At 46.6% G+C, this 15,422-nt stretch overlaps 2 protein-coding genes across 8 annotated transcripts; both read right to left on the bottom strand.

The window, feature by feature from the left end:
- Positions 1-4,668: 4,668 nt before the first annotated feature.
- On the bottom strand, positions 4,669-8,856 carry LOC119277938 (RNA polymerase II C-terminal domain phosphatase-like 4). Of its 7 annotated transcripts, none has more exons than XM_037559290.1 (8): positions 8,599-8,856; positions 7,939-8,012; positions 7,339-7,472; positions 6,962-7,142; positions 5,919-6,208; positions 5,571-5,750; positions 5,415-5,453; positions 4,669-5,224 (listed from the first exon to the last, which is right to left on the bottom strand). In XM_037559290.1, the coding sequence occupies exons 1-8, from the start codon at positions 8,805-8,807 to the stop codon at positions 4,877-4,879; spliced, it is 1,455 nt and encodes a 484-aa protein (XP_037415187.1). In that variant the 5' UTR covers positions 8,808-8,856; the 3' UTR covers positions 4,669-4,876. The 7 variants fall into 7 exon arrangements, with proteins under 7 accessions (XP_037415187.1, XP_037415194.1, XP_037415208.1 ...); XM_037559297.1 differs by having other exon boundaries at positions 7,339-7,469; XM_037559311.1 differs by having other exon boundaries at positions 7,939-8,051; positions 8,599-8,734.
- Positions 8,857-9,913: 1,057 nt separating this feature from the next.
- On the bottom strand, positions 9,914-15,122 carry LOC119277928 (RNA polymerase II C-terminal domain phosphatase-like 4). The gene is made up of 8 exons (XM_037559280.1): positions 14,816-15,122; positions 13,292-13,365; positions 12,689-12,816; positions 12,279-12,459; positions 11,062-11,351; positions 10,704-10,892; positions 10,548-10,586; positions 9,914-10,444 (listed from the first exon to the last, which is right to left on the bottom strand). Exons 1-8 carry the CDS (start codon positions 15,043-15,045, stop codon positions 10,094-10,096), a joined length of 1,482 nt encoding a protein of 493 aa, XP_037415177.1. The 5' UTR covers positions 15,046-15,122; the 3' UTR covers positions 9,914-10,093.
- Positions 15,123-15,422: the final 300 nt, after the last annotated feature.

The following is a 15,422-nucleotide window of genomic DNA, read 5'->3' as shown; positions in this document are numbered from 1 at the left end:
GGAGAATAGCGGCGGCACCGGCGGCGGGGCGGGGCGGGGAGAGAGGGTGAAGCGTTGGGAGCGGAGGGACTGCTAGTGTCCCCGACAGACGGGCCACGGGGGAGAGGGGGGAGGGGACAAGGGCGTGCGTCGAGGCCGTCCGCGCGCGTCCGTTTCACCCCAAACCAAGCGCAAGTTTGGGCCGGGGATGGGTCGAAAGCGGACGGAATCCGGACATTTGTCCGTTTGTGCGCGCGCGCTGGGCCGTCTCGTTTGTCCCTTTTACCCCAAACGGACAGGAACGGACAAGAAAAGCGGATGCATAATCTGGTCCCTGCTCCTCGGCTACGTGGTCTGAAATTCTCTTACAGCTGAGCTAACCCCTCACCCCTGGCCCTGTTTCTGCATCAGGTAGTGCAACTGCATGATTCGGTGTGCCTGCGACACAACAGTGACATCGGGAGCTGGCTTCTGCCTCGGCGCCCCGTCGTCCTAACCCGCAATCTCGCGATTAGTCTGACCTCACCCAATCGACAACCGCTCGCGTGCAGCACCGTGCCCAAAGTTTGTTGGCTTGTCCTCGGTGCAGAGAAACGCGGACCGTTTGTTGTTTTGGTGCGCCGCGTCAGGACCAACGGGTGCGGCATGGCCCTCCCACTAGACAAGGCGTTGTGTAGGCTCGAACGACGACGACCGGTTGGAGCCTGGACCCCGTATCAGCCGTGGAGACAACGAGGTATTTGGAAGCCACAGCCCTCTGCAGTTGTATTTGGAGACGTCCGGGTTTGGCGTGCACGGTTTGGAATTCAGAGAAGAAGACAGCATCGTAGGATGTTGTACGCTGGAGGTGGGACCGATGCGGTCAATACTATTCCTAAGAGCATATATAGGCGGCCTTGAGACTTCTCAAATGCCCGTGGAGGACACATCTTAAATATTGTAATTCACATTTGGACACCTTAATTATCATATCTCAAGTCCATATAAACCCATGCAACTATGTCGATGCACATATATCGTTCGGCTACTCCATCACTACTAACTAAACATGCCACCGCACTATCAAAATTTGGCATGTTTGGCTATGGTGGAGTTCATCCACGGCTGCCCTTGCCCTTCCCGGCGTCCTTCTTGCGGAAGTACCAGTAAAAAACGCGATACAGATCGAGCCGGAACTGCTCGTCGTCAGAGTTGTCCTCGCCGTCACTGTCCTCCTTCGATGGCAATCCGGTCATGGCACGAACCGCTCGATTCTACTCTTTGGCGAGGGCGCGCGTGTTCCTCCGCTGCTGTTTATTCACAATGCGGGCGCGGATGACTTCCTCCTTCGCAGCCGCCCACGCCGCTGCATCAGCCGCCTCCGCCGCCATCTTTTCGGCCGCGATACGGGTCTCGGCAACCCTTATCGTCTCCTTCCCACGACGGGGCGCCCGTTCCCGGTGGGACTCATAGTCCGTCCCGACCAGTGATGGAGAAAGAGAGGTGTTTCGACTGTCGGGACCGCAAGGATCCAACACCAGAGCACCCGAGCGCCCGGTGAGCCGACGCTATGGCGTCACGGCGAACGGATCCATCCGTCGGCCGAGCGCTGTCCTCCCGGGAGCGGCGGAGTGCAATGCGGACTGCCATTGCCTCCTCCAACCCGCACGGGATGACACCCCAGTCGACGAATCTAGAATGACCAGAGTCCGATCCGCTGCCTGCCATGCCGAAAACCGCCGGATATGAGTTTGGGTGGCGGAGGGGAGGGGAGTGAAGTGGCTAGGGTTTGCTTCGATGAGCGGATGGGGACGAATATATGTGGGGTCGGATAGGCCAGCATGGGTCGGGTCTGACGTGATGGGCGCGCCTGGCCATCCCCATATCCACTCGATATTTAGGCTGTATATGAGGGGTGCCAGTCAGCTCCGAGCATTTGAGGCCTATTTGAGGCGTCCGTCTAGATCGAAAAATTGTGACCGGTCAGTGACCGCGCGCCTTGCCCGGATGTTTGAGAAGGGTTTGAGGCGTCCGGCTGTACATGCTCTAAATAGCGCTCGTGTGTTCGTAAGGTTATGTATAGGGCACTGCTAGTCGCCGACGCGTTGGCCCAGCAGTTCGGCCGGTCATGCCCCAGCCGCCCGATGCAGCGAGCCCTAGCCGTCTGATGCACCCCGCGTTGACTTCTTCATCTCCTTCTTCCAGCGCGGGTACTGCCCCCCATTCGCCTGAACATTCGCCCCGGCCACCGGCCACCACCCCCTCACCTGGACCTCCTTCTCCCGTAGTCTCGCGCTGCTGGATGCGCTCTCCGTCCCTACCGCTATCGGTCGCCATCGCAGCATCCGTCCTTGCCCGGTCCAGCAGGAAGCCATCCCCCCTCGTACCGTAAAGCGACTCCATCTTGAAGCGCGTCGACATCCTCTGTCGCTGCAACACCTAGCAGCCGCCGGCGCAACTCTGAACGTCGCCACTCGCCATCAGTGGCGCGCCAGGTTGAAGCTTTTTCTCTCATCGGTTGAAGCTTTTCCCATGCCGGTTGAAGCTTTTTTCGTAGATTGAAACTTTCCACCGTGTCGATTGAAGCTTGTTCTGCAAATGGTCGCAATTTTTTTCATCTTGCGGTGCCCGGTTGAAACTTAGTACATTTTCGATTGAAACTTTTTTCACCTAAGTTTGAAGCTTTTCTCTTAAGGGTTGTAGCTTTTTGAGTTTGATAGTGACTGGTTGAAGCATCCCGTGTTGATGGTTGAAGCCTTTTCTATATAGGCTTGAAGCTTTTTTGTCAATGGTTGCAACACACGTATCGGTGGACGGTGGTTGAAGCTTTTCAGTCAATGGTTGCAAACTTGCAATTCTTTTCGGCTTGCACGGTGCCGTGGTCGAAGCTTTCTCTATCTACGATTAAAGCTTTTCTGTCAAATGGCTGCAGCCTTTTCTTGCTGGACAATGCCGATTGAAGTTTTACCTATCTATGGTTGAAGCTTTTTTTAACAATTATTGAAGTTGTTTTAGGCGACGGTTGCAACACTTGCGCACACATGGGTCCGTCCATGGCATCTCATGTGGCTCGGCCCCGATCGACGTAGCATCCCCCCTTGTACCTCGTCGTTGGTCGAACCGCTGTTGGTCGGAGGCATCCGGTGCCCGGCCTTGTCCCGTGCGGCCATGGTGACAGGCACGTCCATGGTGACGAGGGGTCGGGCGGTGGTGTACGAGCTTGCTAGGCGGTGGCCGGTGGGTCGCAAAAGGCGCGTGGCAGTGCCTGTGCAAGGGACGCGTGGGGAGGGGAGGAGGGGGGAGGGGAGGGGGGCGATGGCAGTGCCTGCGTGAGGGGCACGCATGATCCACAGGGATTGGACGTACGCGACGCGACCGGCCAAAGTTTCGGCCGGCGTGCGTGAAACGTTTTCCTTATGTATAGTACGGGGCGGCATATGCATGCACGGTCGATGGATCCAACTCAACACCGACATCCCGTACACACACATATATGTACTGAACTATCGGGATCGTCAAATCTCATGGTATGTACTCCCTCCTCCTACGATCTTATCAAATCAAACGTCAAACGGAGTACGTGAGGGTACGGGTTTAGCGTACGCATGAACCCCGAGCCGACTAGGTTCGCCGGTCGCGTCGGCCACGCCGACGCCGTACGTCTCGCAAAGGTCACCACATGCCACCCACCCCACGTCGCCACGCCGCCGCCGCGCGCGCTCTCTACGCGTCAACCACGACCAGGAAGAGCCCGAGACGCCCCGCCCGGGCGCATGTGCCGGCCGGCGAGCGCGTGCATGTGCGCGCGCGAGCGAGCTCGCGAGGTCGATCGGGCAGGTCGCGCACCCCAGCCCCGTGGCCTCCGGGTGCCGCCGGCCGCGGGGGGTGATGCCCGACGGGAGGCAGCAGCCGCCGATCGGTGACACGGGCAAAGGGGACACGGCGAGCAGACATCATGTGCCAAATTTCCGGCGCCCTTTCCCGTTGAAGAATAGAAAGGTCACCGTGGGATCCAGACCGCCGTTTGTGCGCTCATCATCTGCCTGCCTGCCGTCGATTGCTCAATCATGGAGCTCGGGACGGAGGCTTGTCAATCTATAGGGGCTGCTGGGACGGGTGAGCTGTGAGGTGACACGTATGGAGCAGCGAATCCTTGTCAGCCCCGATAGGGAGTTCCTGTTGATGATGATGAGGATTGTTCGAGTCTCTGAATAGAAGTATTGGACAGGAGTAGGGTGTAGATGGGGCTCAGCACTCAGCAGTCAGGATAGGGCTTTGTGCTTGATGTCACCGTCGCGAAATTCACGGTAAAGTTGAAGAGAGATTCTTGCACGCTGGACGATGAAAGGAGGGCAGGAAGACAACGTATATGTCCATGTCACCGACGAAAGACACACAGTGAGCTACCCAATGAGATGGCAGGAGACACAAATATTTAAGAGGTGAGCTTATATAATTTAACAAATATTATATAGTACGAGTAGCCACACTTTAACATGGAAAATTTTCTAAGCACCTACAATGAGGAGCTTGCACTGCTAGATAAAATTAAGATGCTCACATCTTTAAAAGTACCAATGCACGCTTTCAGAAAAGCTTCAGAGCAGAGCTAGTCACTCGTTCAACTGTCAACTATTGCTACGGCTGATAAGAGATTCAGACCACCAGGCAGTAGATATACCATAAATAACATACGCATCAGGAAGATCATGTATTAAAATAACTTCCTAATTCCGCGAGAGTAATAACCCAAGATAGATATGTACTTGCGTGGCTACAGACCAACCGTCTATGTCAAGAACACAGCTACGAACTTGTAGTTAAACAAGACCTCTCTTTTTTTTTTACAAAAAACTTTCAATCTATTCATCTTCAATCATGATAGTACACGAACACTAGATGAGTCAGTTATACTCAGTTACAGGTGGGCATTCTCTGCAACTTTTTCCTTGCCCTTGCCCTCCTTGAGGCCAGGTACAGGGAAATCTTCCTCCGGCTGGCGGTGCCAACGATAATTGCAGGCCTCGATCCAGCGGGGGTGGAGCAAAAACTTCTTGTGTTTGACAGCCCAGCGGGCCTTCTCCGTTCCGGCATGCACGGCGACCACATGCGTAACGCTGGGATCCACCTCCGAGCAGCAAACGGCGCCCAGCTGCTCGGCCATCTTCCACATTATCTGATGCTGCGGCCGGCAATCGGACGGGAACACTCGACTGAAAACCAGTTTGCAGCCCTGCAGTACTTCCTGCCTCACCCTCTTGATTACCTATAAGGAGATGCGTAAGCACACGCAACAATATACTCCCTCCATATCAAAATAAGTGTCTCAAATTTGTACTAACTCTAGTACAGAGTTGTACTAAGCTTAAGACACTTATTTTGAGATGGAGGAAGTAGTTAGCAAACAAAAATCTACAACAACAAATGAGACCATGTCACAGACAGTCAAAACCTACCGGTCTTACGTCTCGAGAAGAAAGAGCAGTTTCAACACCCTACAGAAGAGATAGCGCAGAAGCATATGGTTAAACGCTTAAAGGGGTTTATGCACAGGGAGAAGACAGTGTAAAGGAACAGGATGATAAACTGTGATAAAACTGCAAGTAACCTACCAAGTCAAAGAAAATCGTGTGTATGCGCTTCAGGACATCCAAAATTGTAGCCAGAGCACCATCGCTCTCCCTTTCATCCTGCATCAACTCTGACAAAGATTGGCCGCTACGGCGACAGCTCGCAGCGAAATAATGATATCTCTCCATCAGAATCAGGTTTTCTTTATGCTTCTGCCAGACCTGAAAAAAATGTACCATTTAGGTTAGCTCCAGTCATGTAAATGAAATCGATGAGTAATCTTGTAAAACTGGCAACGAATGATCATACTGAAGTTTTCATGTGGAACCAACCAACTTAGCGATAAACTAAATGCATATCAAACATGTTCACCAAATGAAAACACTTACATACTCAGTATCATCAAGAACCACTGCAAGACTGTCAGCTCCAGGAACCACATCAAGACCTTTCTGGTGCTGTTGAGTGCAGTCAGAGTTAGAAATCACTTTTGAATCAAAATAGACATTGGCAGGGTCAAGAAGCTTTGCTATTTCGATTGCATAAGCCTTGACACCCATGGTGTAGATATACATCTCAAACATATTGCTTGCTTCTTCCAAAAATTTACGGACAAAGGGTCTCAACTTTGTAAGCATGTGCATCCCTTGTAAGGTGAACAAACTTATGTTTGGATCATCTGCATTTAGGGAACGTCAGTGGTTTACCGCAAGTATATACATTATTACTGGATAAGTAACAAAAGGTTTCAACAAGAATGAGTGCAAGTAAGTTGAGGTGGGAGAAAACAACTACATTGTATAAAATGGAAGTCTGACATACAGCGGAACTAAGTACTGCAAGACAGCTACTTTCGTCATATAAAAAGTGTTGATTTTATACTATCATTATCAGTCTACTCATTGACGTCAACAAGAACAATTGAAAGGTTGACCCATAGATAACAGCAATACGAAGTGGTGCAAACTGCATCGAACCCACTATTCTATGAAAATAAGCAATGACGAGGCACCAAAGATGACTATCTTCCTGGAAAATACAATCTAAACAGAGAGAATAACCATGAACAACGATATGACATTAACAATCTCTTTTTATCGTGTCACTCTATCTGATGGGTGATGGCACAAAATTGTTGGTTAAAGTTGTCAAGCCACTTTGATCACTGATTCGGACATAAAGTGTCAGTACATGTTACAAATTTGCAATGTAGTGAAACTGGTGAACAACAAATCTATCATTTCCTTTCCCCGAAGATTTTGAACAATTTCAAATATATTAGTGTAAAACTGAAATGAGATGATTTCACTCAAAGCAGAGTCACATCCATTTTGCAGAGGCAGTGCCTCCATGTTGACATTCATAAAATCTCACACCGTGTATAGAAACATCTAATAGTTCTCAAAATTTAATGCAAATAGATACAACTTACTTTTTGATGCAGCAGATTGAATTCCTAGGTCCATCTCAGCAGCAGAAATATCATGGAGTCTGGTTGAATTAATCAATGTATGATCCAAATCTAAAATAAGCACCAGTTTTCTTTCACGCAACAGATTCTTCACTTCAGATCCACGTAGCCTGTCCCTTTCTGAAGTACTTAGCCACAAACCCTGCATTTAAATAGTTGTTCAGAATCCAAGAAAACACTGAAGGTACTTTGCAAGGGCAAGGAGAAACGGTGGTATAATTATGAAAATCACAGAATATACTAGAATAACATTGGTTTCAAAATGGGTGATTATGCAATAAAGAAATACCATTATACCTCACATGTTTACAGAGAGAGTCGGAGGTTTATGTACATACCTCGGAGATGTAACCAAAAGGGACTCCTGTAAAATCTTCTTCGTCTTGGTTTTTCCCGCATGTAAAGCAAAGTCCACCAATAAATCCAGTATGTGGAGGACATGTCTTGATTTGAGCATCTTTAACTGAGCCTGCTACAACATGTGTTCAATAATTCCACATATCTTGCCATACCATGCACATTCAATACTCAAGATATAATAAACTGAGCCGAATCCAGAATGCAGTGGCAGTAATATTTCCTTTCATTTTTTTAACACATCATAAGCCATGGTAGGATGTATGGCAAGAAACATGTCAAACAGAAGGCTTAATGAAATACAGAAACGAATGTGACATCATATGTGCATTATACGGAGTGGCAAGATTTAGTTAGACAAGCAAGTCAAAGGCCGAGAGCCTGAGATCGCATGAGTACCCACGAGCCTACAGAACCCATTGACAATTATCATAACAAATACCCCTTATGGAATGGAGTCTGTACTTACAGTTGCATTCAGAAACTGAAGATCTCATATGAAAAATAGATTTAACACAACAATCTCTGTACATGAGCTACTAAAGTTCAATGGCTGCAAAACAGGACTAAAACAAGCATACCAATGGCATCTTCTCCAGACCTTGTTGCTGTTCCTTGATCTTGGTGCTGTTCCTCCACTCTACACCTTTTGTGACTGCACATTTAATGCAGTTGACAGTATCCAGATTCAGTCCTTCATCCACAAATACATACTGTTGCTACCTCAGTACATTGAACCACTTGATGCAGCAATTTTCAGGATGAATGAATTTTATATAAGTACCTACAATACTTCCTCACTTCAATCCTATCATGTCACATTTTCCTTCGAATTGCTTTCGCGAATGAATGACTGAACACAATTTAGATAGATATTTAACAAAATAAGACCGACTATTAATCGTAACTTCATCGATTGTACCTAGGCCTGTTGGGATGACGGTGGCAGAGCCAACATCATTTCCACTGAAAATGCAAAAGTGTCTGTTTTGTCATCTGAAGCTTCAGGTGGTGTTAAGGCACATCAGATTTACCATGTTTGGCCATAACTTCATCTTATAAAGCCATGTGCTAACGATGGGACAAAAGGCGAAATGGGCCCTTAACTACCACATGCTGGATGAATGGATTGGTTGTCAGATTATGTTGTTTAGATGTGCTGTTGTTCACAGTTTCACGGGAGCTGAATGAGCCCAAGCTGCCAGGCTGAACGATTTGCTATAAGGCGGGGGCGGAGGTACCTTCCCTGCCCTACGGCATCTAGTTCGACCGCCAAATCCTCCTCCTCCTCCTCCGCTTCGTCGTGGCTGGGTGACCCAGGGGGCTCGCCACGGGAGGCGGGGTCAGCAGAAGAGGCGAGCTCGAGCTCCGCGTCCAGGATGTCGGCGAAATCGTCGCCTTCGCTCAGGGAAGACAGGGACGGCGACGGTGACTCGGCGGCGACGCTCATGATCGAAGCTGCGATGTGAGGGCGACGGGGGTAGGGAGGGAGCAATTTGGGTGGGTGGGACTTGGAGAAGGAAGGAGGACTTGGAAATATGGGGTCGCGGCACAGGGCAAGGCGGCTGTCGTTGAACGTCGGTTAGGACTAGGCCCAGGTCCGTAAGCCTGGTTCAGGTTGGACGCCCGGAATTGCGGGCTTGCGGGAGAGCAAGTGGGTTTCATTCGCGAAGCCCAGTAGGTAAACGTTTCTTCCATTGTCTCAAAAAAAAAAGGACACTGTTTCTTCGATTCGTTGACTGTTTCGATTCGTTTGTTGTTCCGTTCAGAGAGAATCTGTTTCGTTGAACTGTTTCTGTTTTATTATTCTTTGATGTGTTATTTCGTTGAACTATTTCGATGAGAACTGTTTAGCGACTGAACTGTTCCGATGGGGAAAAAAAACCTGGTTTTCTCCTTGTTTCTTGAAAACAGATGCGTACTGGTATAAAAAAGGGGAAATCATTTCGATAATTAAAAAATGAATTTCAGTGAACTAAATTTTTAAAAGCGGTTCACTCTAATTTTGGTGAATTAAATTCGAATTACAACGAGGAGGACGGTGGAGATGACCTTGATCCGGATGGATTTGCTGCTGATCCAAAGAAGAATAGAGGAGAAAGCTTTAACACAAGGGAGGATGATCAGTTGTGTGATGCATGGTTGATCCATGACACTGAGCAAAAGGGCGCAACATTTTGGGCAAACATTCATATTTGGTTCCATGAGCACAAGCATTTTGAGTCCCTATGCCGACAAACTCATCCGCCAGCGTGGGGTAAAGTCACTGAACCATCGATGGTGCATCATCCAATAGGCCGTAAAAAAATGAAATATATGCTTTCAGAAAGCTGCAGAACAGAGCTTGTCACTCGTTCAACTGTCATCTATTGATATGGCTGATACGAGATTCAGACCAGCAGGCACTACAACATGTAGTACCATAAAGAACATACGCATCAGGGAGACCATATCTTAAAATGCTGCACTTCCTAGTCCGTGAGAGTAAGTAAGAATCTAAGATATACAGTATATAGTTGCGTCGCTACAGACCTACTCGGATAATCAGACCATATCTTAAAATGCTGCACTTCCTATTCCGTGAGAATAAGTAAGAATCTAAGATATACATGGAGTACTTTGTATGTCAGGAACACGCTTACGAAACTTCTTGTCAATCAAGACCTCTCGGATAATCAGCCATTTTTGAGGCTCAGTCAATCAGCTGCGTACATAAAATCTACACGACTCAGTTACTCAATTGCAGGTGGCATCTTCTGTAACTTTTTCCTTGCCCTTGTCCTCCTTGAGGCCAGGTACAGGGAAATCTTCCTCTGGCTGGCGGCGCCAGCGATAATTGCAGGCCTCGATCCAGCGGGGGTGGAGCAAAAACTTCTTGCTGACAGCAGCACAGCGGGCCTTCTCCGTCCCGGCATGCACGGCGACCACATGGGTAACGCTGGGATCCAGCTCCGAGCAGCAGACTGCGCCCAGCTGCTCGGCCATCTTCCACATTATCTGATCCTGCGGATTGCAATCCGACGGGAACACTCGACTGAAGACTAGCTTGCAGCCCTGGAGTACTTCCTGCCGCACCATCTTGATTACCTGTCACGGAGAAGATACGTAAGCCCAGGCAACAACATTGTGACCAAACAAAATCTACAACAGACAAATGAGACCTTGTCAAACCGACACAGTCAGAACCTACCTGTCTTACGTCTCGAGAGGAAAGAGCAGTTTCAACACCCTACAGAAGAGATGGCGCAGAAGCATATGGTTAAACGCTTACAGAGGTTTATGCACAGGGAGAAGACAGTGCAAGGCAACAGGATGATAAACTCTGATAAAACTGTAAGTAACCTACCGAGTCAAAGAAAATCGTGTGTATGCGCTTCAGGACATCCAGAATTGTAGCCAGAGCACCATCGCTCTCCCTTTCATCTTGCATCATCTCCGACAAAGATTGGTTGCTAAAACCAAACTGGCGACAGCTCGCAGCAAAATAATGATATCTCTCCATCAGAATCAGGTTTTCTTTATGCTTCTGCCAAACCTGAAAAAATTAGTACCATCGAGGTTAAACAGTCGTATAGATGATATCAATAATAAATCTTGTAAAACTGGCAATGAATGATTATACTGTGAAGTCTTCATGGGGAACCAACCAACGTAGCAATAAACTAAATGAATATCAAACATGTTCACCAAACAAAAACACTTACATATTCAGTGTCATCAAGAATGACTGCGACACTGTCAGCTCCGAGGACCACATCAAGACCTTTCTGGTGCCGCTGAGTGCAGTCAGAGTTAGAAATCACTTTTGAATCAAAATAGACATTGCCAGGGTCAAGAAGCTTTGCTATTTCGACTGCATAAGCCTTGTCACCCATGGTATAGATATACAGCTCAAACATACTGCTTGCTTCTTCCAAAAATTTACGGACAAAAGGTCTCAACTTTGTAAGCATATGCATTCCTTGTAATGTGAACAAGCTCCCGTCTGGATCATCTGCATTTAAGGAATGTCAGTGGTTTACCACAAGTATAGGTACAAATTACTGGATAAATAGATAACAAATGGTTTCAACAAGAGTGAAAGCAAATAAGTTGAGGTGCAGGAAAACAAATATATAAAATGGAAGTCTGACATATATTGGAAACCGCAAGTATAATTATAAATTATTACTGGATAACCAAATGTTTCAACAAGAATGAAAGCAAGTAAGCTGAGGTTGGAGAAAACAACTATACAAAATGGAAGTCTGATGTACACTTGGAACTAAGTATTGCAAGACAGCTACTTTCGTCATATAAAAAGTGTTGATTTTATTCTATCCTTATCAGTCTACTTTTTGACGTCAACAAAAACAATTGAGGTTGACCCATAGATAACAGTCATACTAAGTGGTGCAAACTGCATTGAACCCACTATTCTATCAAAATAAGCAATGATGAGGCACCAAAGATGACTATCTTCCTGGAAAATTTTAACCACTAAATCAAACTATAAGGATACAATCTAAACAGAGAAAGTCACTATGAACAACGCCACAAGATTAACTATTCATTTTTATTATGGTGTCACTCTATCTGATGGCACAAAATTGTTGGTTAAAGTTGTAATAATACTTCAAGGTAAACCTAAGATCATATCCTTTTTCTCAAGCAACTTTGACCACCGATTCAAACATAAAGTGTCCATACATGTTACAAATTTGCAATGTAGTGAAACTGGTGAACAAAATATCTGTAATTTCCTTTCCCTGAAGATTTTAAACAATTTCAAATATAATTACAGTGAAATGAGATGATTTCACTCATAGCAGAGTAGCATCTATTTTGCAGAGGCAGTGCCTCCATGTTCATATTCATAATCACACCATGTATAGAAACAGCTAAGAGTTCTCGAAATTTAATGCTAATAGATACGACTTACTTTTTGATGCAGCAGATTGAATTCCCAGGTCCATCTCAGCAGCAGAAATATCATGGAGTCTGGTTGAGTTAATCAGTGTATGATCCAGATCTAAAATAAGTACCAGTTTTCTTTCACGCAACAGATTCTTCACTTCAGATCCACGTAGCCTGTCCATTTCTGAAGTACCAAGCCTCAAACCCTGCAGTTAAATAGTTCTTCAAAATCCAAGAAAACACTGAAGGTACTTTGCAAGGATAAGTAGAAACAGTAATATATCTCTGAAAATATCAGAACACATTACAGTGACATTGGTTTAAAAAAACGACACTGGTTTCAAATAGTGGGTGATTATGATTTACACAAGGCAAATGCAACAAAGAAACGCCATTATACCTGTCATGTTTACAGAGAGTCGGAGGTTTATGTACCTTGTGGATGTAACCAAAAGCGACTCCTGGGACATCTTCGTCTTGGCCTTTCCCGCATCTAAAGCATAGTCCACCAAAATATCCAGGATGTGGAGGACATATCTTGATTTCAGCATCTTTAACTGAACCTGCTACAACATGTGTCAATAATTCCACATATCTTGCCATATCATGCACATTCAATGCTCAAGATATGATAAACTGAGCTGAATCCAGAATGCAGTAGAAGTAATATTTCCTTTCACTTTTTTAACAGCTCATAAGCCATGGTAGGATGTATGACAAGAAACTTGTCAAACAAAAGGTCCTAATGAAATACAGAAACGAATGTGAAATCATATGTGTATTATACGGAGTGGCAAGATTTAGTTAGACAAGCAAGTCAAAGGCTGAGAGCCTGAGATCGCAGAAGACCCCACGAGACAACAGAACCCACTGACAATTATCATAACATATACCCCTTATGAAATGGAGTCTGTAAACTTGCAATTGCATTCAGAAACTGAGGGTCTCATTCTCATATGAAACATAAATTTAAAACAACAATCTTAGTACAAGAGCTACTAAAGTTCAATGGCTGTAAAACAGGACTAACAAGCATACCAATGGCATCTTCTTCAGGCCTTGTTGCCGTTCCTTGATCTTGGTGATGTTCCTCCACTCTACGCCATTTGTTACTGCATATTTCATGCAGTTGACAGTAGTCAGATTCATAGTGCAAAATATGCAAAACAAATCATCATGAGTTCTTTGAAAACACATCATCAACCCATATTCTCATCCCTTGCCTCTCCCCTTCCCCTCAGTATTCAGTCCCTCATCGAGAATTACATAATATTGCTACCTCAGTACATTGAACTATTTGATGCGGCAATTTTCGGGATGAATGAATTTTATGCAACTACGTATACATGCTTGCTCACGAAAATCCTATCATGTCAAATTTTCCTTCAAATTGTTTTCGTGAATCAACGATTGAATAGAATTTAGATATATATTAAACACAATAAGATCAATTATTAACCATAACTTGGATCATTTGCCACGCTTTATTTGGGGACTTGATGATTTGCCCCACTTTAGTTAGGATTGGATCATTTGCCCCATTTTTCTTTTTTCCTTTAGATCATTTGCCCTAAGTCATGTATTAATGAATTATTAATTGTTATAATTCAGCAAATGGACGTGGAATGACCTTTATGCCCTCTGATAGTTTTGCTATTTCTCTGCCTAATCTTCTCTCTACCTGGATCGACGGAAGGAGTACCACTGTTCGTAAACTCATATATCTGCTGGGAGTAGAAGAGGGGCTAGGGGGACGACCTGCAACCACGTACGCAGCCCCGGGCACAAGCCCAATACGCCCACTCGCCGTGTACTCTCCGGCGAAACTACCTGCAGAGCTGACTCAAGTACTCAACCGATGCTTTTCTAGTTTTCTTGGAGGCTAACTCCTCACGTAGCTCGCGTACATATACAGTATGTAGATATACACGATCCGCCGGCAGCAGAAGTCACGAAACGCACACAGCATGGGGCATAATCTTATTTCTCTGGTCTGCTGTTTGATTATTGGGAGATTACAAAACTGATATAGGGGCATAAAGGACATTCCACGTCCATCTACTGAATTACAATAAGTAAGAATTCATTAAAACGGGTAATAGGGCAAATGATCAAAAGGTTAAGGAAAAATGGGGCAAATGATCTAATCTAAACTAAAACGGGGCAAATCAGCAAATCTCCAAATAAAGTGTGGCAAATCATCCAATCTCCCCTTCATGGATTGTACCAGAGCCAGCATCATTTCCCCTGAACAATACAATTTACAGAAGTGTTTGTTTAGTCATCTGAAGCTTCAGGTTGTGTGAAGTCACATCAGATTTACCAAGTTTAGTCATAACTTCATCCTAAAAACCCATATGCTAACGATGAGACAAGGCGAAAGGGGCCCTTAACTACCACATGCTGAATGGACGGCTTTCCACACGGGAGCAATCTTACTGGTCATCAGATTATGTTGATTAGATGTGCTGCTGTTCACAGTTTCAGGGGAGCTGAATGAGCCGAAGCTGCCAGGCTCAACGATTTGGTAGAAAGCGGGGGCGGAGTACCGAATGCGCGTACCTTCCCTGCCCCACGGCGTCTAGTTCGACCACCAAGTCCTCCTCCTCATCCTCCTCCTCCTCATCCTCCTCCTCCTCTTCGTCGTCGCTGGGTGACCCGGGGGGCTCGCCAGGGGAGGCGGAGTCAGCGGCAGAGGCGAGCTCTAGCTCCGCGTCCAGGATGTCAGCGAAATCGTCGTCTTCGCTGAGGGAAGACAGGGACGGCGACGGGGACTCGGCGGCGACGCTCATGATCGAAGCCGCGACGGTGAGGGCGACGGGGGAGGGGAGCAATTTGGGTGGGTTGGAAAGTCCAGAGAAGGAAGGAGGACTTGGGTGGGTCGGCACCTGCAAGGCCGCGGTACAGTTCTTTGGGCTTGCGGTTGAACGTAGGTTAGGCCTAGGCCCAGATCCGTGTAAGTCCGGTCCAGATATCTTTCTGGTTGCTGCTGCAGCGCCATTTGGGCTTACGAGACTCACCGAAATCACTAATTAAAGAGTACTCGTTATAAAGGGAAAAGAATTTTATGAGACCAGGTCTCACGCGAGACCCATCCTGATAAATGACACGTGGCATTTACAAATCACAAAGCATCTCTCACCCCCCACTTAAAATCAGGGGGGGAGAG

This window comes from Triticum dicoccoides, chromosome 1A (assembly GCF_002162155.2).
Source record: "Triticum dicoccoides isolate Atlit2015 ecotype Zavitan chromosome 1A, WEW_v2.0, whole genome shotgun sequence".
In the NCBI taxonomy this organism is placed as follows: domain Eukaryota; kingdom Viridiplantae; phylum Streptophyta; class Magnoliopsida; order Poales; family Poaceae; genus Triticum; species Triticum dicoccoides.
Note: the sequence above shows the minus strand (reverse complement) of the source record. Positions and strands in the feature narration are given on the sequence as shown.